Source organism: Haliaeetus leucocephalus, unplaced genomic scaffold (assembly GCF_000737465.1).
Source record: "Haliaeetus leucocephalus isolate CR32 unplaced genomic scaffold, Haliaeetus_leucocephalus-4.0 Scaffold473, whole genome shotgun sequence".
In the NCBI taxonomy this organism is placed as follows: Eukaryota; Metazoa; Chordata; class Aves; order Accipitriformes; family Accipitridae; genus Haliaeetus; species Haliaeetus leucocephalus.
In genome coordinates this window covers 7,018,523-7,043,556 of record NW_010972909.1, presented here as the reverse complement: position 1 = coordinate 7,043,556, position 25,034 = coordinate 7,018,523, and the positions used below count along the sequence as shown (strand labels likewise).

At 41.1% G+C, this 25,034-nt stretch overlaps 1 protein-coding gene across 1 annotated transcript in view; it reads right to left on the bottom strand.

Moving 5' to 3' along the window:
- Positions 1 to 2,312: 2,312 nt before the first annotated feature.
- The window catches only part of TSPAN9 (tetraspanin 9), a 100,349-nt gene continuing 77,627 nt past the window's right edge, over positions 2,313 to 25,034 (bottom strand). The window contains exons 2-7 of the mRNA XM_010575406.1: positions 7,899 to 8,090; positions 6,146 to 6,220; positions 4,460 to 4,561; positions 3,719 to 3,850; positions 3,515 to 3,598; positions 2,313 to 2,711 (exon numbers count right to left, since the gene is read on the bottom strand). Of these exons, the coding sequence (XP_010573708.1) occupies positions 2,640 to 2,711; positions 3,515 to 3,598; positions 3,719 to 3,850; positions 4,460 to 4,561; positions 6,146 to 6,220; positions 7,899 to 8,090 (657 nt within the window). The 3' untranslated portion in view covers positions 2,313 to 2,639. The remainder of the gene's footprint in view (positions 2,712 to 3,514; positions 3,599 to 3,718; positions 3,851 to 4,459; positions 4,562 to 6,145; positions 6,221 to 7,898; positions 8,091 to 25,034) is intronic.

The window sequence follows — 25,034 nt, the reverse complement described above, 5'->3', positions numbered from 1 at the left end:
GTAGCTGAGTTTGCAACTACACATTTCATCTCTGAGTTACTCATAAACATTTTTTATTTCCTTATTACTTTCACTAATATATTTTACCATATTTTGTACAAAAACTGACTGCAGATTAAAATTTAAGATGTGGCAGGTACCACTGTGCGACCCAAAAGGACAGAGATGATGCTCCTGCTCAGCCCTGCACCCTGCTCTTTTTGAACACCAGAGAAAGCTAGAGAAAGCTAAGCACCTCTGCTCAAATGGAGAATGCAGTGGAGCCATCAGATGAAAATCGTCCTGTCTTTTCTTGCAAAAATGGGAACGCATCTTAGCAACTTCGGATACAGTCTTACATGTAGCAGCAAGTACATTGGGCATCAGGGCCCCTTCTTCAACATGGAACATCCATCTCCAGTGGGGCTCAGATGCACCTGGTCCCAATTTTTGTTAGAAATGGAAGTAAAACTGGATTCAGTTTCTGTGCTTTCCCTCTGCTTCTTCCCTGACTCCTTCAAAGGCAATCCAAGTGAAATAGCTGAACCCATATGGCATTGTCTGCTTCAGTGGGAAAGAAGAGCCCTGTGAAACTTTGGGCATTGTGCTCATATGGGCAAGGGCCATGCTCTAAGAATAGTAACCTCCTTCTTCACTGCAACACCCAAATTCATCTCTATCTCCCACACATTCACACTTCTTCCTGTCACACTGATTTCATAGGAACTCAAAAAAGTGACACATAGGCCACAAAAAACACTATTGCTGCCAGATGTACAGATGCATGCAGGACCTACTAGGAAGATAAACAGAGGACTAAAAACTCCCAGATATGAAGTGGCTCAACAGCTATTTCAGCTCACAAGGAAAAGATAAGGTGAATGATACAATGTAAATGATACCTTTTAAGAGTTTAAAGTATAAATACTCAGACTGGACATTAAGAGAAAACTTGTTTACCAGAGGAGTAGTTTGACATGGCATGGCTCTGAAAGGCACAACATCTCCATCCTCAACAGTTTCTGAAACTCAGCCCAATAATGTCACAGTAAACCGCACCTCACATAGATGACAGTACCCCTTTGAGAGTGACATTGGATGAGGTAACCTCTGAAGGTCACTTCTGACTGCTGCTAATACAAAAAGCAGTGTTTCTTTCAGAGTTGAGTCGAGCCCTGACTGGCGTTAAATCAGAACATCCTCCAATGTCTGAGCCGTTCCTTCTTCCTTCACAAAACAGCAAAAACCTGGAACAACTGGCAAATGGGGACTGCCTGCAATGAAGCAGCATTCGAACTAGAGAAATACATGTTCAAGTTTTCTAACAAGAATGTTGGTAAAAAAATGTGTTGCAGTGAGCTCTGAACTACCCTATTGGATGGACTTGGCAATTCGTCAGCAAGAACCAATACTGTACTGAAGGTGTGACAAACACGTGCTGTCTCTGAGTGCTGTTTTGGAAATTGCCCCTTCCCTGCATCATCTGGTCACCTTTAATCCAACCGCATTTTCCAGCTGAGGGAGACAGCTGTCATCTGCCTGAGGAAACCCCTTCAATGAAGGGTATGCCACGACAATCTTGCCATCAAATTGCCATCCCCTTTCCTCATATCCAGCAGCATCCCATGCCTTGGGCAAACTTTTTGAAACAGACAACACAATCTGTGAAGTCTGCTGCCAACTGGCCAGTAGGTCAGACTGCAACCTCTCGCCTTCATGCTAGGGAGCAGTAACTTGCTTAGTCAGTACTTTTAGCTTTCAAAGCAGCATGATATCAAAGCGGCCTGACACTGCTTTGGGTGAGTAAAGGCATTGGAACTTTGCCTCACAGGAGTAGGAAGCTCACCATCTGGTCCACTGGGAAGGCATTGCATTCCATCTGAGGAAAGAGCCTCTGATTTGAAAGGAACCACCTTTGTTACAGTAAGGGCATCAAGGCCCTGATAAAGGTAGATGATGCCTCCCCATGGACTTGAGAAAAGTTACATCTTTATTTGCTCGCACCAACTGTCAACTCTGAAAAACATGTCCTCTGGAGATCGCACAGTGGTTCCAAAATTAATGTACAATAAATGTGTAAAACCAAAAACAGTAAGAAGTTATAAGTCAGGCAACTAAATTCTAAGCTATATCCATCATAATAATCATCATCATCATTATCATAATAAAAAAGTATACACCGTAAGGTACAAGAAGCTGCAAAGCAAAGCAGCTCCAATTCCTAGGACTCTCAGTTAGAGTGGCTTTTCCGAGTCTTCCAGTAAATTGGACATGAGGGTTGAAAACTTAATGGAAGACTTTGAAGAATTCTCCCTTGAAGTTGAACACACATCATTTTTGCACATATAGCATGGATTAGTAGAGCAAAACATGTTCTTAAGTTAAGAAACATTCTTAAAGCAGATCTATGATTTCGTGTAGAAAATCCGTTTGTTTGGGGGGTTTCCCCCCTCTTTGGCAAATAAATGGCAAATGTGAAACAGACAAAAAAATGAGTCAGATAACAAGCTGTGGTAATAACCGGACAAGTAACAACAAAGTAGATCGGTCAATGGGACGGATTCCCTCAGCAGGGCTAGGCTTGATACTCTTTGAGGTCATTCCTTTTGTTCATTTTTATGATGAGTCAGAAGGGTTGATGTGATAATGTTTCAGAGGCTTTAGGCATCGTATTTTTTGCCAGTCCTGTGAATCTGCTGGAAGAGTGTCATGGAGAAGGCCATGCCAAGAATCTGAAGGAAAACAAAGAATAAGGGCTTCAGTACAGGGAGGCTGCCAAAACTGCACTGCTGACCTGTGTTCATGGTCCAGCTGTAGTTTTAAAAGACAATCTACACTAGCCATATCTCTCAAGCTTCAAACTGATCAGTAAACTTGGATCTGTGCTGTTCAGGCACACAGTGATGTCCAGAGATGTATCTGTCAGAGCACGGATAGAGGCAAAAAGCTCTCAGGGCTCTTTGTCATACATGCAACAGTTTTTCACAATCAATACACGAGTCACTCTTCCTTTTTACCCAACAACTTGTGCTTGTTTAGCCAGATAACTGTAACTGAAAACATCAGATTCTGGTATGCTCCCCCAAAAGTACAGCAGTGATACAGGAACCCCAAAACCTTAATGGATTATAATGGATACTTCTGCATTTCTTTTTTAAAACACGTTAACCCTACTCGGTTTAGTGGCCATGATTGGACTCATTTTGGCAATTTCTAGAACTTGCTTCCAAAATTTAAATAAACAGTTCTCTAAGGGACAGCATAAGAAATGCCTAAACATGGGAACTCCAAAGTGGTGCTCTGAAGTCAAAATGCAGGTAAGCAAAACCCCACCGTAGCATGTCTGCTTTGCGGGACTGACTACTGACCTGCTTCCTTTCTGAGCAGATGGCCTTAAATGAACTCATAAAACAAATCTGACATTTTTGAAATCATGATCAAACTCAAAGCGGCTGAGCACCACTTTTCACACAGCAGAATCAAGAATGCTGACAGCAAATCAAAGCCATGTTGACAAACATCATACCAGTATTACCTGCATTATGAGGATGCACATCCCAACTGAACCGAGGACATGCTTATTCTCATCAAACCAGGTCATAACTCTCTCATAACATCCCTGAAATGATGAAAGATGAAAATTGAAATCCCAAGGTCATGTATTCTTTCATGTGCATTCCCTCTATTTTCTTCCTTCCCACCCCTCCCTAAGCCTTGTCCTGGGCAAAGCGAGCCTTACCGTTTTCCACACTAATTCGGTGGAGTTCCGTCCACAGTCTTGTGAGTTTTCCGTACAACATCGGTCTGGGACAGTGTTTTCTCCCAGCACTGGGTACCAATCCGTAAAGTCATTCACACCACAGCATTTCATCTGTGGCAAAAGTAAAGGACTAATAAATTAACTAGCACAATCTGTGACTCATGCACCACCACAAACTTTTACTTCCACTAAACCACTGCATATTTTCAGAAGGGCTGCCACAACACTTTTGTATTTTTAAAGTGCTTTGTGCTCAGTGATCACTAAAACCAAATACTTAACAACATAAAAAAAAAACCCAAAGAAAATAAATGGTCCCATGCCTAAGGTCTGTTAGTCTTCTTGTCACAGAGACATGAGCTCAAACACCAAAACCTAAGGTAATCTGCCCACAACTGCTGAACAGCAAAAGCCTAGCTGCCAAAACTGCAGTTCTACCTATGCAGTTCTACCCATGCAGGTTTCGCTGCTTGTCCTCTGTTTCAGATCATCTCTGTGCCTGTGATAAGCACAGAGGATCTCAGAGAGAGGTAAGCATCTTTCACCTTACAGAGTACACTTTGATCCTGGGTTTCACAGTACTCCCCTGGATGTTCAAGAGTGCAAAATCAGAAACAAAAGCCTACATTATCCAACTTTTAGACTTGGCATTGATGCCACAGACTGCAGCCGCCTTTATGGTCAAATTGTTATTTTTCTTTTATTGAGAAAATATGTTACCTCTGCTTGAATGATATTCCATGCATTTTTCAGTCCAACATTATTTTCTGAATTGTATAGCTTCATACCTTCCTTCAAATCCTTCTTTGCACTCTCACTGACCTGCATCACATAAAAAATACAGAAAGTCAACACACTGCTGTTTAGAGGAAAGGAACAAATGGTACAGACTTGCACATAGAATGTATCTCCCTTACCTTCTCTCACCACAAACTTAACCTGGGTAGAAAAGCTCCAACATAGCTTCAAGACGCTCACAAGTCAGTGGGACCTTTCAGCACCTGCCAAGGCCTAGTCTCTCCCTCAGATTGCAAAATACTGGATTAATTCTCATGAGACAGGAGACCAAACAGCTTCCCTTCTACTAAGAGTCCATCACACAGTCATCATCTGATTCAAACTAACTGAAGAGGGATCAGCAGACATCTGCTGAGTTTACTTTTAACTGTGCCAGAGATAGCTGTTGGCAATACTCACAGCAGCCTCTCTTGCCTGTAACCTATGGCCTACTTTAATTTGCTAATATCATTAACACCAGAGTCCCAGCCTCCCAACCTTAACATAGTTATCCCTTGCACAGGTTCAGGCAGGCTATAATAAATGGCCAATGCAAAATCAATTGGAAAAGGGCATTATTATTGTTCTCCTTGTGCGGACAGGCTTGTAGGATTTATGATTTTCAAATGTGCTCTTCTTTCTTTAGAGGAGGAAGTTGGAATGCTCAATGGGAGATCTGAGATGTCCCATTTCTTGTATAAATTTCAGTCTGAGCCCAGAGTCCTGGATGCAGGTAGAATGTACCTCGGCTCTGACAGCAGTGAGCTGGCAGCACAGAAAGGATTAACCTATGGTTCCTGGCATAAAGGTCAACTATATTATAAGATCTGTTTCATCCCTCTTTGACATCCCATTCAAAACCAGAAGTTCACAGCAGCTCCCTGAAAGTGGCAGGCATCATAATGACAACCTGGGAAGAGATACAAATCTGGTAGGAGCTCAGTTTTAAAATCAGTCTGGACATGCTCATACTGTAAGGCTCTGTCCTCTGTTTAGCAGTTCTCCAGTTCCCCAAGGATATTTCCAGTCTTGCCAATCTGACAGGCCAGCCAGTTGTGCCTACTTCACTTATGCTCTACTAGAGAGCAGATTCCTACAGATGGGCTTTATGAGAAGTTGCCTCTTGATCTGCCCCGCACCCTTGTCAAACTCTCTGGGACTGCCCAGTCAAGTGACACAGCTGGTGGCATCTGGAATAACCTGTGAATATCCCAGGCCTCTCTCCTCTGGTCCTGCTCAGGGTTGGCCCTCAGAAGCTAACCAGGTCTTAAGCAGGACCTCCCACAACCCAGGTCCACAAGATGATCAGCTTCTTGCAGAGACATCAAACAGCTATGTTGAAGACTATCTTAGCTTTTAGGAGAAGACTAAAAGGGAGGCCCTGGACCATGGTTTTATTTTAGGGAGGAAATTGTAAAGCTCAGGGGGTTCTTCTCTCCTGTTTGCTTTCCTTATCACTTCCTCCTCCCCCTGCAGAAGCAGTTTACAGAAAACAGCCAAGATCTCAAGGTTAAACCTTCACCAAAGTGAGGAGCAAGGAGAACCCACATATCTCCATCAAAGAAAAGCAAACTGAACGTGGTTTACATGCTAGTACAGATAATTAATCTATATGGCATATTTGCTTACCTTGTCCATATAAACAAAGAACAAAATGAGTAATATCAGCTCTGCCAGGAGAATTATCAGCAAAACGATGAAAAACTAAAACAAAGAAAAAACAGACAGTGTATACACACTTGCCAACTAGAGAGCAAACCTGGGGCTGCTAGAAACACTGAAGACTATAGACCTTGTCCTCTAAGCCTTTCCTCTACTGCCAAAACCATGCAAGTTTGATTTCAAACTATTCGGGTATATTAATACTATATTGCCAGTAAAGCTCCTGTAGGTCTCACCATCAATGAGAAAATTCACTGTCTAGCACTCTCTACATCTTAGGTTTTGCCCTACTACCAGCTTACAGATTTCAGCAATGCTTTTGTCTTGCTTTTTTTGGACTGCTGTCACAGCACGCAGCCCTGGTAGTCTCTTTCCTTCATACAGACTATAGAAGAGATGCTAAACCCATTACCACAAAGACCAATGGGACGTGCCTTAGGAGCGATTCCCTAGCAGGTGGGCTTTAACCACATCTGACTGCCTGTTGGAATAGTCATTGTTTTACTCAACATTTCTATTGCCAACTCTCTGTAGCTGAAATCTCTCTCTGCAGGGGCATCCCAACTGTGAGCTCCAGTAGTTTCTCACTACTTTTCATGCCCACTAGTTGCCTTTATGTTCTAGTGGACTGCCACATAGGCATGGCATCCCCCCCACAGATGTAGTATGCAGTGCAGCAAGCTCTCCAATTGGAAACTCATGATAGTTATGATAGTATGAAAAGACTTTTGCAGAACCTTGTAAGAATATAAACACACTTAAAAAAAAACCCACAACAAATTCAGCTGGTGTTGCAGTTTGTGTAGATGAATGACATAGACCTCATTACTATTCTCTGTTTGCTTTCCTAGTGGTACCATGAACAAAACCAAGCAGCAGATAGCAAAAAATAGGTGCGCATTTGTCCTCCAGTTTAATACTCTGAGGTGGTCTAAGGAATGCTGCCCAGCTGTTCCCCAACACCATGTAAGGGAAACTTTTACACAAGGAAAACTCATGTGCTCCTTAATGTCACAGCCCTGTGATTCATAAGCTGTAACTGAACTGGAAGCTGTCTGCTTTGAAAGCCTTCCTCTCACCTTCTGCCACAATACCTCTCTCCTTGGGGTGGGGAGAAACATGATGAAGCCTCCTGGGTTTATGCAAGAGGAGTGACCCACACTGTGTTTTTTGAGAGGGGTTACCAAACTCTGTGCTTCGGTGCTGGACAAAGACTGCCAAGCATCAGCTTTATTTTTTTTTTATTGGTAAGGCCTGGCAGAGACCTTGACTTCTTAACTTTGGGTCAGATGGTTTCCACCAAACTGTGACAAAGGCCTTAGACAAGGGCAAAGTAGAAAATAGCCATGAGAGGCTTTGAGTGGTGTCCAAAAGCAGCTGTGGCTTAAGATTTTTCAGTCAATCTTTCTAACAGACATTTCCAGAAGGGCTATCCAGGTTGACCCTGGAGTTCATGTTTAACCATTCAGAGGTAACTGATAGTAATTTGCTTTGCTGTCTAATACATTAGGGCACACAGTAACAAGGATTCATTTGCTAATACACCAATGATATCACTGTGAACAAAGGTGTGGGATGTCATACTGCAAGCATACAGAAGATTGAAAGCCAAGAGCAATGTTACAGTGATCCACAAGACTATTTTGCGCCGGTCACTTAAATAAAATAATAGCAAAGCAACAATCACTGGTCTTAGTGAAAAGAAGTATTGACATCTTACGCTCAACAGGAGGCACTTGTTTTCCTTGATAGCACCTAGGCAGCCCAGAAAGCCGGTCACCATGATGACTGTGCCAATGGCAATGACTAGGTTGGCAGCTGAAAGTGATGGAAAGCTGGGAGAAAATGTGGCGAAGTTTCCTTGCGACACTGACAGCCAGATGCCCACACCCAGCAGCCCACAGCCACATAACTGCAAAGAGATAAACCAAAGAAAAGTTTCATGGTTAAAATAAATGGCACTGGCTCCTTCCTCCCGACCCTGAAAGGAAAGAATTTCTCAAGCAAATTTTCAGGTAACTGTTCTGCAGTAATGCTCTCATTGGCTTGGTGCTGAAACAAAGTGAAACTAAATGTTCTTACCTAGACTTGGTCATGTCACCTATAGTTATAAATCTATTCAAAAGCCACTGGATGGCAGAATTCTCTTTTTAAAGATTCAGCACATGAAACCAGGGCTACCCATGATCTCCCAACAGCACAACCCAATGCAATTTTTCCGTAGGAAGACAAAAAAATTTTATTTGAAGGAATGCTCTATTGCACTTTATTTCTGCAGTCATCTACAATGTCTCAGAGTACCCAGCCCCGTATTTCCTCATCCTAGGGCAAGCAAGGAAGTCCTGGAGATAATTACAATCAATAGTATCATTTCAATAAATATTTGTCATAAAATGCCCAGTCCCAGTAACCAGGTTGGGTTTTAGTATTAGTTCTCATAGCTTTACTGTTGTTTGCCAGTGCTCAATGTCACAAAAACCAGATTTCTAGGTTTATTATCTACAGGAAGCTCAACTTCTGCTACTTTATCAGTGAGAGAACCTGAAGGAAATGCAAAGCTGCTAATAAAACATAAAATTAACTTCACTTTGCTTCTCACTCTTAACAATACCATGTCTAGTTAAGGAAATAAGGTTTCCCACCCTAAGTCACAGGGCAGGTCTTCAGAACAATGGCCAAGTTGCACTACAGGGCGTCTAAAAGCTGTCCATCTTTTAGTACTTGCTCAAAATGGCTGTTATACAACTTCCCATCTGATCACTGTGCAGTGAAATCAGAAGCAGGAGTTAGTCGCACTTTAATTAAATCTGTGAGCTACTGAACAGTACAATTAGTTTCCTACCAAATCTAGCCTTTGCAAAGGTCAGAAGTTAGATTCACATCACCTTCACTGGGATGGGGATCAGAGTACACCCCCACCCCCACCCCCTCAGAGTATTTTGCCCCAATTGACTTGGACCACTGCATGGGAAAACCAAACTAGCACCTAATCATTACTGACAGTGATATCCCAAAGGTGCTGGTGCTCATCTGTCAGCACTGAGGATCAAGAGGAACAAAAGTTCTTGCCATCTAGCAGGTTCATCACACCAAGCCCACCCCATTGTGCTTGCATAAACTTACAACTTCTACTCAAACTGGAAATTCAATGTCAGAGAACAGTACCTCCACTAAAACAGGATTCAGTCCTGCCTTGTGATGAGCACTAATCTGGCATGATGAAGAGCTACAGACCTAACTTTATGGGCAAATATCCCCACTTCTGTCTGAGGTGATTTTACCAGCAGGGCAGATAGTTCAGGGTACAACTGGCTCCTTTTGGGCTTGCTGCTTCACAGAACATGAAAGAAAAACTAGAATAGTATCTTCTTGCATTCATGTCACCTTATTTATGAGTCAGGCTTATATTTTCATTATCATATGCATGGTTATTTTCATTTACTTCCCCTGTGACCCTTCTGTCCCCTCTGAGCCCTCTTCCTAGTTTGCTTGAAGCTTTTGAAACTGCTTTGCATCTAAGGAGATTCACCAGTTTGGTGAAGAATTGTGACCAGGAGTAGGCCTTATGCAAGATGCTCACAGGCATTCCCATGGAAAGTGGACTAAAGTGTCTCCCAATGTACCAAGTCCGTAAGAGCTAACATCATGCAAAGCATAAAAATATAGGGTTGTGTAGGCAGAGAAAGAGACGAAGAGATGGAGATTAACTATACTACATTGGTGGTTATTTCCAGGCCCCCTTGCACCTAAGCATTAGTTTAGCAATCTGGAACCCCCCCTCAACTGTCTGAAGCTCACAAGCACATGCATTGGGTAACACAGAGGAAATTTTCAGCATTCTTGTCAGTAGGCTGGGAAGCACCTTTGCTTCCAAAACTCAACACGCAATAATTCCACAGAGTGAGCTGGGGAGCTTTACATCACTGGGTGTGGATAAATGTCACATCTGTTTCTGTAACAGGGCTGGATGCAGCTGCAACATGAGTGTGTGTAGCAGGAAAAAGTCAAATAGCTACTATCCCTATGAGAAGACTGGTACAAAACATACACACATGCATGTGGCAGGAAAGGGCTACAGGACTTTCATCTCTTCCCCCAAATCCGTCCTCTCCACTTAATAGTCTTGAAGTGATTTCTCATTGCCTTTCATGATATATCAGCAAGGTCAATGGGAACTTGGAGTAGTAGAGAACTGGGGGGAGATGCAAAACAGAAGCCTCCTGACCACATTCTGCTGCAGGACCCAGTGGGTGTGACCACAGGTTTAAACTGTCTGCAGTTCATGGAATCAGTCACCCTATTGCTCCTGCTTTAAATTTCATCTACTGTGTCCTTGAATTGGCAGTTTTGGTGCCTCAAGCTCCCTCTGGAATCCACTCTGTGGCTCAGCTGCTTCAGCCTTTAGATGAGAACTGCAGGCAGTTGCTCAAGCTGAGAGCTTGATGGTTAGGGAGGTTAAAAGCAGCTCTCACCATGCAACATTCATTTAAGGTTTTAAATGGCATTTCTAAGCTGCCAGGGCTGTACATTGCCAATAGCTGATGGCACTTCAGTCAATGACTTCATGACACTCCATGGGTAAGACTGTAAATGTTTCCAAAGAAATTACTACTAAAGACTGAAATTGTTCAGTGTCACTTTCCTTCAGAATCTGAATTTAGACTTTAAAGGTTATTCACAAACATGGAATGAAACTCCTTGGAGTTTCATACTCTATTAGGCTCAGAAATCACAGCCCTAGCTCAAGTGTTTTGAAAGAGGGTAGTGAATTCTGGAATCATCAGGCCAAAAGGCTTACAGAGGAAGGGCAATTAAAGGACAAAAAGCACATGTGATCAATAGAAAGATCAGCCCATGAAGAGCTGCACCTCATTATCCAACTCCAATTATGAGGATAGTAGCAAAAGAGGTAGAAGAAAGAAGCCCTTACCACCATCTCGTTACCATTTGAAAAAAAAAAAACCAGCACAATCCTTCACAGAGATTGGGTCTAGAAGAGAAAGGTGGCTAGGAAATTACTCCAGAAGGCTCATGTTTATGTTTATTTAGACAAAGTTAGAGGCAGCTAATTGCTTAGATGAGGGAAGGGAGAGCTACCTTCAAGTGTAGGAAATCAGGAAGGTGACAGGCCCATTGGTGCTCCATGGGATGGACATGAAGACAGAAAAGGACCAAGAGCAGAAGGAGGATCAAAGCTGGAGAGCAGAAAAATGGACAGATGGCCTCTGTCCCTCTGACAGAGTCTCAGTTCAGGAGACCCTCTATATATGCTTCCATACAGGACAGATCATTTCTTCACTTGCTTGTGGTAGCCACCCTAGCGTTTTGGTAAACGCAGGAACAAAACACTTTGCTTTTCGGCAGAAGACCGGTCACCTACTGCACCTTCACCTTTCCACAGTGCCTCTAGCAGGGAAGAAGCATTTGACACTTGATGTGAAACATTTGCAACAAAGGTCTTGTGGATTAGCAACACACCGTGCTGTCCTTAGGCAGACCACTATGGAGATACAAATTGAATGCCAGACATCTGAACATGTTTGGAGAAGAGTCCTTTACAATGTAAAATGAAGCGGTATGTCAGCTGAGGCAGCAGACATGTCCGCATTTGCTCCTTCTTCCTGCAATTCTAATGTCCCGATGAAGACAACCATGGACTAACTCCTTTCCAACTGCTGTAGCGATTGGGTTAACGTGCCAAAGTGCGCACTGTGATTACAGTTCCCATCAGACCTTTCTGACAACACCCATTAGTGCACTACTACCATTACACCATAGGATCTGCACTGATCACGCTCTCACCATGGCTGATTCCCAGGCCCACTGGGCAAGCTAAGGGAAGTTCTCCTTTTCAAAGATTTTTACCTCCCAAGGTAAGATTTCTCCATCCCTAAATTACACTGAAAGTTCAGATTACATTAAAAAAATGAGGTGATGGAGGGGCTATTGAAGACCAAGGCTGATCTATGCAAACAGGATTATCTACAATGACTGAAGAGAGTAAATAGTCAAGAAAATTTGCAAGAGATCTGATAAAAGACATGACATCCTAACAACTTCCACAAGGTGGCATCCCCTACCAAATAGCACTAACAGTTTAAGTCAATTTTCTTTTTTTTTCTCCTCTCTAGAGCTCCTCAATTTTTGTGCTTTCTTCTCTGTTTTTATCTCTTTCTACAGAGTAGCAGTACAGTTGATGCTAAAATTTATGCTTTAAACCTTAGGTCCCAGGACAAATGCTTTTTTCACTCATGCTTCTTAAAAAAAATCCCAAATTCCACTGACTTGGGACTTAATTGCATACAACCATACCAACCAAAGCTAGCCAGAATTCTAGCAATAAAACAGCTTTCCCTGTCACTTTATTCTCTACCTGTCTCATTTTTATACAACGTGAACACTGTAAAAATGCTCTCACAGCTATTTATTCTCATAGGATCCACCTCTTTCCGTTCAGTACAACTGAATCCTGGAGGGTGAAAGCAGCAAAAATATATCAAGTCATCTTATTAATTCCTTTTTCACCATATAATTAAATAATATGTGCTGCTTGGTATTTAATTGTGTGAGAGTGATGGCACTGACATTCCTTCCCCAAGGAAATGGTTCAGCAGCATAAAAAATTTCACTGGATTTTTCTCCTCAAAAAATGTTGGCTCATTTCTCTCTCATGATTAGAAATTATCATCCTCCAGGCAACCATCAAATCCTGGTGTTTATGTCATGAGGGTAACTGCAGAACCCTATCATAAAGTCAGTCACATACACGGATACACACACCCTTACTTATAGGGTAATTTAGTCGAGATATGGCACGCATATTTTGAGCTTGAAAGCAAACAAAAGGAACACCAACCTCCCTCACAGTTTCTCCCTCACTTTGCTATTTCACTATCAAAGCCTGAATTCTCTTCAGTACCTCAACATCTATCATCATCACTGTGCCCAGAAAACATACAGCATTCTGGGAAACATTAAGAGTCTCAAATGCTTCAAGAGAAATTAGAACTCCAGATAAACCCAGAGAGAAAGAAACCCAAAAGAAAGTCTTTCCCCATCAAGTGCTATCATTAGAGTGGGAAAGGGGCTTTTTTCTTTTATTCTGGAATTTTGAGCATTGTGTGAACTAATAACAACAATACAAACTTTGACAATAGAGCATCATATCCAGGTTTAGTTGCCTTAACCTAAAGAAGATATAGTAAGAGTTTACAAGACCTAGGGAAGGACAACACAGATGGTCACTGGTACGCCAAGACTGACATATTGTACAGAAAGAGACTGTGCACGGGATTATCTAGCCTGGGAGGAATTATTAGACAGGATGTGAATGAAATATTCACAACTCTAGAGGTCAGTATGAAAACCAAACAGCCTATCTGTTTAATCTTTTCCAATAATAGGAACAAGGGGAATATTAGCAAGCATTATGTAGTATATTTGGCTTCACGTAACTGAGAACTAAATTGATAAATTATGCCTTACAAGAATTATGTATTGTGGCCACAATTGTCAGTAAGGGCTAGATAATTTTATTTGTTAGCAACAGCATTTGTAGTTTGTTAGCATATACACAAATAATGACATTTCATGCTTCTCGGAGTAAGATAATGCATGCAGAATCTAGCAAAACTACCAAGCAGCAAACAAGTTGGTGTGAAGAAGGGGTAGGATATGCCATTCTGATAAGGTTTATTAATAGAAAAAATATTGATAGACTTACCCTTGAAGTAAGTCATTGAACAGCATCAGGAAACAGGAATCTGATAAGGAAAGCACTACCAAGAGGAAAAAGGATGAGGCCATGCTCTTGTTGACTTTTGCCATCATTCCATCCCATGCACACAACGCGTAATGGAAAAGCCGCACTATTAGGTGTGTGAGAAAGGAAGAGTGGAGGAAAGATTTATTCTTGACATCAGACTTTCTACTGCTGGTTAAACACCAGGGGAGTTCTTAACAAACTTGGAATAGAACAGAGACATCTAGAAACCAAATACTGAGAGACAACCACTAGGGACAAAAAGAAGCAGCAAGTATCTCAGTTTGTACCTCCACTTTGAATAACATGCCCTGGGCCATCTGTGGCCCAGTTACAGAGAATAGAAAGCTCCTCACCTTCCTCTGTGCTGTGTTAAAAAAAGGTGTCCTTGCTTGAAGCAAAGATGATACAGTAAAAAATACATGGAACAGCTTAAACATGGCCCCCACAAAAATGGCCCAAAGCACAGGAGGTTTGTTATGAGGAATGACTAACAGCATGATTGCGAAAATAAGTGTCAATGCTGGGAAATGATTTCAGGACAACTGCAGTGACAAAAAGACACTCTGAATTAGGCTTTGACAGGCCTCTATTTAAACAATAAGTCAACAGGGAAATGACCTGCACCAAAAGGACAAGCATGAAGAAGCCATGTGGACAAGCAGAATGCACCACCTAAGCCTAGCACAGAAAGGCTTTTCAGTGTGCAAGTGGCTCTTAAAACCCTCCCTTCTGTTGGGGTCTGCAACACTTTGGAAAAGCTGCCAGTATATTTTCCCTGTTTGGTAAGTCCTACAAGATAAAGGTTACCTATCTTAGCTCTTAGTTGTTGTTGTTGTTGGGGTGGGTTTTTTTGTATGTTTATTTTGGTTGGTTGGTTGGTTGGTTTTGTTTATTCATTTTCCCCTCTCCTTCAGTGATGGTATCTTAATGAGCTCACAGGTTTCCTATGGAATCAAGCAGCAGCACGTCTTGGAAAACAGTTTGAAAGGCTGTTTCCCACCATGCAGGAATTTTACAAGAAAACTTCTATGAGACATAAAGATGGACATAATCTTCTTTAGCAGCCAGAAACCTGATTCAAAGAGTCTTCAGATCAGCAGGAAGAGTTTACATCTTCTGTGCGTTTTGGATCTGGTGCTTCATTTGGAAGCAGTCTGGTATGGAGATTCAGAACAGTAAGAAATACTGTTCAAAAAACCACCACCCTGTCTTCCTGTCTCAACAGACAGGGCAATCCCTGTTCTTGTTTCAATGCACATTAACCGAAGTTTTGGAAGATACTAACTAGATTGTCCAGAAAGATTATCACCACAAATAACAGGATTTTTCAAACTATCGCAATGCATTAACTGCTCTGTTGAGAGCACAATATTAATCAAAGTGGGCAGGAGGGGGGCAACTTAAAGGGGAAAGGGGACTCAAAGCTCAGCAGTAGAGCCATTCCTTTCATTTACTGTCAGACAGAGGTGCTCATCTTTTGCTTTTGCAGTATTCTTCCCTGAGTTACAGATCAGAATGATTGTTGTGGAAGGAGGCAGGGATGGGAACTACATGGTACAGAACTACATGGGTTTTGCCACTTCAAAACTTTCTGCAAATTAGGTTTTTGGATGCCACTTGCCATCTCTGGATTTGGGTGATTCATCCATCTCTGGAAAAGGCTGGTGCTTAAAGGAGATTTTCAGGTAAGCCCAGATAAATTTTCCTGCTCTGTCTTGATAATCCACAGGATTAATTAAAACTGGGGTTTAACAGCTGAAAATCTCAGAGAAAGTCTCTTGCAAAGCAAGATCATCTTCTGAATATGATGCAAAATATAGCAAGGACACCAAAATCTGAGAAGTTCTTCAGCCATAGACTAGAAAATGAGAATGGAGTATGCAAGTGGGTGAATATACTTAGTAATACCTACTTAGTGCTACTCCCATAACAATATGGCAAAGATTTAAACTCCTCTACAACATTCCTATGAACTGGACATTGATGCAAGACAAAGGAACTATTTTGATGTCACCTTTGAGTCTAGTGCCGTAACAGCTGTAATGACAGCCTGTGTGTAACAGACAGTACAGAACTGGAATGTGTGCAAATGCTGAACCTCCTTAATTCATCTGCCAGAGAAAGAAATTATCCTCTTCCTAGAGTCATCCCCCAGCAGTATGCTGGGATGGTCCTGAAAAACTGAAATGAGGTATCAGAGAGAGACTGGATGATGGGACAGGGTGTAGCCTCAGCAAGTCTGCAGATAAGCTAGGAGTGGCTAATACACCAGACGGCAGAGCTGCCATTCATAGAGACCTGGACTGGGCAAAGAATTGGGCAGAGAGGAATCTCATGATGTTCAACAAAGTGGAATGTAAAGTCCTGCACGTGGGGAGGAATAACCTTATGCACCAGGACAGGCTGGGGGCTGACAGCCTGGAAAGCAGCTCTGCAGCGGAGGGCCTGGAGTCCTGGTGGACAACAAGCTGACCACAAGCCAGCGATACAACCTCATAGCAAAGGCAGCCAACAGTATCCAGGGCTGCATTAGGAAGAGTGTTTCTGGCAGGTTTGAGGGATGTGATCCTTTCCCCCTACTCAGCACCGGTGAGGCCACAACTGGAGTGCTGTGTCCAGTTCTGGGCTCCCCAGTGGAAGACAGACATGGGAGAATATGAATAAGGGAATGGAGCATCTTCCACAGGAGAAGAGGCTGAGAGAGCTGGGACTGTTTATTCTCAAGAAGAGAAGGTTCAGGGGATCTTATTGATCTGTATAAATACCTGATGAAAGGCACTGAAGAAGAGGGAGTCAGACTCTTCTCAGGAGTGCCCAGTGATGGGACAAGAGGCAATGAGTACAAATTAAAACACAAAATTCTATGCAAGACAAAGCTGCCTTTCTTTGTGGTTTTTTTTGTTTTGTTTTGTGGGTTTGTTTTTTTTACCTGTGAGGGTGGTCAAACACTGGAGTAGTGTTCCCAGAGAGGTTGTGGAGTCTCCATCTGCGGAGATATTCAAAACCTGACCAGACACTGTCCAGAGTAACCTCTTCTAGCTGACCCTGCTTGAGCAGGGCAGGGTGGACTAGATGATCTCGACGGGTCCCTTCCTACCACACCTATTCCGTGATTCTGTTAAGGAGATACACTCTCAGATCTCAGTCAGTAACTGCATTCCAGCTGTATTCACACACACACACTCTTTTTTTTTCCTCAGTACCCAGTGTCTGCCTGAACAGGTAAAGAATAAGCCCCCTCTGTTATTCACAGCTTGTGTCCAACACAAGCACAGCCCTGATTTGCTAATGATTATTGTTAATTATTAGGTGGTAAACATCTTGTTCATGAAATTCCTAGGTGATAAATTGTCAGTGGTTAAAACATAAGTGTGCAAAAAAGTAGCAATAGAAAAGGACTTGGAGAGACTGGAAACGAAGGATAAACTTAAAGGAAACATACACCTGCAGAATTACATTCCCAAATACAGACTTTCTACAGGATGATTTGGGAAAAGTTCATATAAAAAAGCAAAGTGTCAAAGCAAATGAGACATTAGTTTGGATGGCAGCAATTCTTCCCCCAAAACTTCATAGCTATTTTGAATGGCATGCGCAAAGGCAACAAAGGGAAACACAACAAAACTGTCCCTGTCCCTGTCTGCAGCTGTGAAAGGTCAAATTTAGTTGTGCCAATGTCAGCATTATCATCTTTTTGTATACAACACACAACGCCCAAAGTGCAGTAGGTAAGAAATAAGACTGAACATTTGAAGGGGATTCAGAGATGATGTGCAAAGAAATATTTATTAAAATGTGTAGAACATAGTTAAGTGATAGTTAGAGGGCAGGGAGGAGAATGGGGGCAGAACTTGGAAACAGTATTAGGTCACTAGGAAAAAAAAAGATCAAAAATTATAGATCAACTACAGACTCCTGAAATCAGAAGGACAGGCAGGACCGTACCCATTCATCTGCTGGATGGAAAAACACACAAAGACCAAATAGAGTTCAAAATATCACAGATCATATGTAAAATCCAGAGAATAACTAATACAGAAGAAGGAATTATGTAGTCATTCCACAGAGGAGACCTGGTCAGATGGGTATTTAACATATAATTCATAAAGGCTATATAATTTGTAAAGGCTATATAATTCATAAAGCCCATAAAGGACTTGTGTGGTTCCTACAGAAACACTAGCCTTATGCATATATTAGAATGTGCAGTTATGCTGTCCTTGATAACAGAGTTGACAACAATAGTTCGTTTAAAATATAGTAACTAAGCATTATACGTAATCTTCATATTAAACCATTTTCTCATTAGTGAGCAAGGGGATAGGAGCAGAACAATTCTCTAAGCAATTCATCATAATGAATGAAAATCCATCAGCCTAACAAAGCAATTCTGAGCATTAAGCCCTATTTCCTAAACACACATAAACTAAAGATATCTTTCTGAAATGCAAAGTTTGGGGATTAAATTCAGTCTCTCTTTCATTCTTGCAAATGAACCTATCTACAAACACTTCAAGCTGAAAACAGGCAGCAAATTGCAATGCTGTCTTTTCATGCACCACATTTTGAAGCTACTTGTCAGAAGATGTAAGTTTAGGGCTTTTTCCTATGTAATATCATTAATTTAAAATGGAAATCTGCCATGATTTTAAAATGCTTTATTTTCCTAATTATTTCCATAAAGTTACTTTCACTTGAAATGAGAATCCAGTCTGAAAACCAGCTGGACAGAAAGATCTCCTGAATTCACCTGCTCCATAGAAACATTCAGGTCTGGGTTTGATAGCAAAAGCAAGTACATGTTGCTGTTTAATCCCATTAGACCTGCAGAACAGAAAGAGAACTGAATTTTATTCTTCCAGTTCTTGGAATAATGAGAAGAATATTCTACTGCAGTCCTTCATCCCTGTGCAAGCATAACAAGGAACAAGATTTGTACATGTTAGCAACCATGATTTGGCTAATAAAAATATTTTTATTTGTCTCATTATTAAAACCTCTTTCCAAAAACATTTGATTCACAGACTCAAAACCAGCACTCAAGGCTTTGGAAGCTGGAAGGAGACTTCTCAACTACTTTTGTAGCTGTCAGCAGGAAGAGAATTTTACCAAGACAGTTTTCAGAGTAACAATATATCTGCAAGAGCAAACAGCACATCTAAATCACAGTCCAAATACCAGTGTATGAAAGGCCCAAGAGAAATGTATCAGACAAGACAAGAAATCCTATTTTATTCCATTGAGAGTAGAGAGAAAAACAAATGGAGTCATGATCTGTTGAGTTCCCCCAGTGCTCTGAAGCATTAAAGCCTTTTGAAAACAGAACTGTATGGCTGTTTAAAAACATATGCTAAATTCATATGTTATGTATTTGCACAAATGCAGGGGCATGTATCTGCAGTATTTTCTTATGAGATGTATGTCCCTACCTATTTATTCAGGGACACTTTCAGATTCTGGTCAGTCCACCATCAAACATACATTTACAATGTTCAGCATTCACTGGCATAACTTCATGAAATCTAGGCACCTCTGTTGGTCACGTGTTATTAATCTGTCTCTTTTTTCCTGAGCCAATTCTCCTGAAGCCTCTTTATCCTCTTTGTTTATTTTAATCACAGCTGCTTAATTCTGCTCTCTCTCTTAATACCAAATAAAAGCAGTAGTAACAAAAAAAAATAAAATCAGATGTTTCAAGGACTTGGGAGGGGCAACAGTCAGCAACCCTCATCCAAATTTGTCTAAAAGGACTGAGGATGTTTCCAGCCCCGAAGAAGTTACCATGACTTAAGATACTCTCTTGAAGATGTACTACAGGGCACGACCAAGAACACAGCGTCTCAAACACTTAGTGTTCTCCATCAGCTCAAAAGATGCTAACAGGGGCTTAAACTATGTTCTGCAAATCCACTTGTATCCTTCTCTTTCAGCTGTTGGAGGCACTTCTGAGAAAAGATGCAAGGAATCAGTGTGAAGAAACCACCTACAGGAGTTTTTGTAAACCAATCACTGTATGTGTGTGAAGTAAGTCTTGTGCTGACTAAGTCAGACCACCATAAGCATTTTTCTCTTTGTCAGTTTGTATGTTTAATCAGCACAAAACTCTAGGGGATTCACTCCCCTCCCTAATTCAAGCCATCTTCTGGCACCACTGATACCTGACTAAGGAGTACAGTTGACTTCCAGTTTTACATCTTTTATGTCAGATAGTAGCATGGCTTCCACTTCCCAATGACCTTGTATTGTTTAAGCTTTCAGTAGAACTAACACACCAATACTAAAATACAACAGACAACAGGAACAAAGGCAGGAAAGCAAGTTGTTTACTCTCAGCACTATCTCCTCTTCTTGGTATTGAAGTAAAATTTTGTTATTAGAAATAGTGATGATAATAAAAGGATGAATGCTTTTGTTCAGCATTCATTAGAAAAAAAATAAAAACCAGTAACTATATTAGATATACCAGAGAAAAAATTATATTACAGCTGACTAATTCAGTGCAGATTTCATTTTTCTTTGGTAGTATTCAAAGCTACCCTACCTCTTTCTGTTAGTATGTTCTATTTTGAAGCTACTACCTGATAAATAACATCTCCCTGTGGACTGGGAACACCTCCTACATATTCTTAAATACGCTGGCAAGAGGTCTTCAATTAAAAAGATGTTATGTCTTATCCATCCATTGCCTGGATCTTCCGTATCTTGTTACTTTCAGTCTTAGAAAAGCTGAGGCAAGTGAAACCTTCCACCTGCAGCTTGCTGGAAATACTACAAGGCTAAACATGATTCTCTTCAGAGAGACTGTTAACAAGGACTGACATTATAAAGGGGCCAGATAAATAAAAAAGGGTAGAAAAGCAGCTATGTGCTATGGTGAGGAGAGTTATAAGCATCGGAGAGTAGACAGATGACAGGTCAGTTAACTGAATCTCACTTTTCCCTTCTGTCCAGAGATCTGTGCTAGGGCAGATCTCTGACAATCACAGTGGCTCAGGAAGAAACATGAAAATTCAGCTGTTTACAGGTGGACAAATACTTTTGCTATCCCAAAGCAAACACAGGACAGTGGCATTAGACCACTTAACAGATACAGATGCATGCTGCAAATTGGCTTTGAGTCCTGCATTGCTTCCAAGAAAAAACACTTTAAAAGCTTTCATTGACTTGTCTGAAAGGAGACTGTAGGACTACTTCTTGTTGAAGCAGGGAAAAAAAAGGAAACACTCCATTTCTTACCTAGAACGCTTTAACAATATGTTCCTGCCAAAATCACCACAAGAAGAAAGAACCTGCAGAGCAACAGATGCCAGAAAGGTTTAGTTAAGGGAATACTGAGGTCAGGTCTGACCCTGCTCAGTGTTGATTAACTTCCATGGTCCAGCTACCATCAGAGCAAATCCAGCTTCCCATTATATCTGCCTGTATATTTAAAGATACTCCTTAGTATTCCTGGAGCTTTCATTCACAGAGCTTTCATATGGAAGGAAGGATCAGCAAAGACCAACTTTAAAACACTTACGAATTATCTCATAAAAGAGAATTGTGTTATGGTACTTCTTCAGATTCCAATTCTGCCACATTAAAATAGGCAGAACTGAAGCAAAGAACAGAGTATCGCAAAAAGGATGAGAAAGCCATGGGTCTGCATTATGCTATTTTTTTCATATACCATGATGAAACAGTCTTCATATCAGAAAAGCTAGGCAAGAAGTCACTTTTGCCAGATAAGAGCTGTGATATCTTGATATCTTAAATGCTGGAAAAGAAGAGACTGGGACAAAAGAACGTCTAGCAACCAACTCTAAATCTCAGCAATGATCAACAGCTCTTGCAATTACTGTAACTAACAAGTGAGTATTCATGATGTGTATACATTTAGTCTGTAGACAGGCACTACTAATAAAACAGACAGCACCGTTTGCGATGCAGTGATTTCAGAAGAATAGAAGGAAGTAAATCTTAAAGTGGCAGCCCTAGAAAAGGTAAGAGAAAGCTCCTAGAACAGGAGGACAAACAAGGCCACATAAGAAGTGGAAGATAAGCTCATATATCTCGTTTTTCCACAAGCCAGACTGAGGAGGAATTGGGTCAGCAAAGAAAAATCCAAGGCCTAACGGATTCACGACTGATAAAATAACTTCAGATACTAACATGAAAGGACTCTGCAAGCAGTACATATGACAGTGACACCTGATGTCCCTGATACCTAGGGAAAAGTGCAAGGAGTGGCTGTCTTATCTGTGTTTTAGATTGTCCTTTCCCTGCTACATGTTCAGTCCGCTAACGTGACCAAGGGATGAAATATTTCAGATGGCAGGCATTCTGTGGTTTCAGTGCCTTTTACAATCTAAGTGAATCCAGCGTGAAGGAGAGGGAAGTGCTGCCCATTCGAGTCCAATTGCACTTCAGTCTTCCCAAAGACAAATGCAACGGATATAAGTGTACAGGAAAACACTAGACTCTAATGGAAATTTACATTCTTGAAAATATCTTAAATAAAAATATAACTTGCCATACAATCTGTAAGGTAAAGTTACAGGTCTTGATTCCCACAGTAACACAAAGAATCATTGGGTTTCTGCAAGTTCTCCACAGACTTCCCATATATTCTCATTTTTGGGGCTGGATTAGGTTCACAGAAAATATTACCAGAAGTAAGGAAGACTGAGTGAGACTGGTGTTGGCTCATCCTTCCCTCTCTTTCAGTGAGCCTCTCTGTCTACCACCCAAGCTCAAAGACAAAAGCTGCTGTTTTGACAGCATTACATCTGAACGTGCTGACAAGACTGCAGTGGTCACAGCTGGGAGGCACTGGGACTACAGAAGACAGTTCCATCCCACTGTACATTCTCCGACAGATTTCTTTGTATCCACTTCTGCACAGATCAGAACGGTTACGGAGCTTTTACACCAGCCAGACTGAGAAGAATAAGTGTGTTTCATTTTGCAACTCAAAAAAAATTCAACAATCAACAGAGAAGGTGATCGCCGAATGAGCGGCAGTAGCATAGAACAATGTCCCATAACTCTTTTGTTGACAAGAGTTACAAAGTATTCTGATTGCTTTCTTGTTACTGGAAAGAGCAATAAATAAATCAGCTAGTGGTAACTATATTGAGTGAAATATATCCTCAGCAACTCATACTCACTTGACTATGGCTTTGCACTCAAAATTAATTTGGTTTACATTGTACTTTTACCTAAAACCAGTTTCATAATGTGACTGCAGTTAAAAATGCCCTTTCAACAATCAATGAAGATAACAAAAAGTGCACTTCATTATAAACTGTTCCAGAAGAAGATAAAAAAAGCTTTTGGCCGCAACATCATGTAGGACATCTCCCAATCTTTTATTTCTGCCCTGCCACTTTCACACATGTGAAAGCCAAAATGTACCAAATACCAGAAACAAAAGGTAAAATGCAAAGCCCTGTCTCATGGGCATATTTTACTGCTTAAAAGACTCAACTACTGATAACAACACACTGATACTAGCAGCAGCATCACTATTTGAGAAAATCACTATCTATCTACATCATACGTGCACAGCAAAAGAAAAGCAGTATTCAGATTCTGTAAGGAACAAAAATCTGTGCCCACGGGATCCATCTAGGTATGATGCAGTGAGACTACTCTTAAGGGCTCAAGTGTTCCATGCCAACACTGAATCAATGTAGTATTTCCTATGTGTGATTCTTTCCACATGCAAAAAAACCCAGCAGTTCTTCAGAGTGATTTATTTATTTTAGCTTACAGGAGGGAAATACATCTTCAACAACTCATACTCACTTGACTGTGGCCCAAAATCACTCTGCCACAGAAGACATAATGAAACCTGGATTCCTATAGATTTGTGACCCATGACTGGATTCTCCGCTTTCTGATCCATTGTGAACTAACGTCTGTTAATGCTTGCCCTCTTACAGGGCACGTAGAACAACTTGCTCATGTGTGGATTCTCTGGCATCTAATAAAGTTGGAGTTCATTCTGCAGGCTTCCTCTAAGGGAAGCAAGATCTGTGTCCACTACGCAGTCACATCTACAGTTTTATTTCTGTGCCTGCAGAATTCATTAAAATGTAAATTATGTTCTACCGAAAACCCCACAAAACTCTTAATGGAATTTCATCCATTACACTACACAGATATCCAAAACAGACAACCACTTTGAGCTAGTCACGATATACAGTGAAAGTTAGCCTCAAAGGTGATCTCAAAAAGTAAACACACTAGGTTTGATTTTTTCTTATCCCAGGTGCTATTTGTTTGGTTTATGGACACATGCTTGACTCAAAAACTTAACAGATGGAAGGAACTAAATCCTTCAAGTGCAGCCTAAAAATACCTCACATTTCCCTACCTCTAATTCTTTACTCACAAGTTAATGGACCCTTGAGCAGTTTTTTCCTCCCATTTCTGCAGGTCACCTCTAAGTAATCTATCAAGAAACCAAACATCTTAGGTACAGAGCAGACTGCTCTTTTAGTTAAATCCAGGCTGTACTCTCCAGTAATCTTTCTGGCTCGCCTGTTACTAAGAACAAGCTCTCTGATGCACTTATCCTGGTGTCAGAAATAGTTAATGGTTAACCATTGAGAAGAAAACCAAAGAATTATTGTCATAGGCAATGACTTACGAACCCCTCTTTTAAATATACTTATTCCAAACAAAGGATTCATCGCCCTTCTTGGTATCTCATCCAACTTTGTTATGAAAAAAGGTAACTGATAAGAATCTAACACAAGACTACCCAGTAGTCACTCTTTACATCTACAAGCACAACTGCAATGTTCCATTACTTTGATTTTTACCAAAGTCAACTGCCTTAGTTGTCAAGCTACTAATATATTCTGTAGCTGTGGAATTGGCTAGACTCACACCTGCTAATGTCAAATGCGACTTCATATTTTCGTACTCTAACAATGAGACTCAAATGGAACTACTTGGTTACAAAAATGGTATCTGTGATGAAGAGAAATACATGTTTTCAACTTATTCTTCAGCAAAAAGGCTCACTAACCTGAATCTAAACTTCTAAATTTAGGGCAGTGTTGCCTTCAACAGGGATCTGACTCAAGAACCAAACCCAAA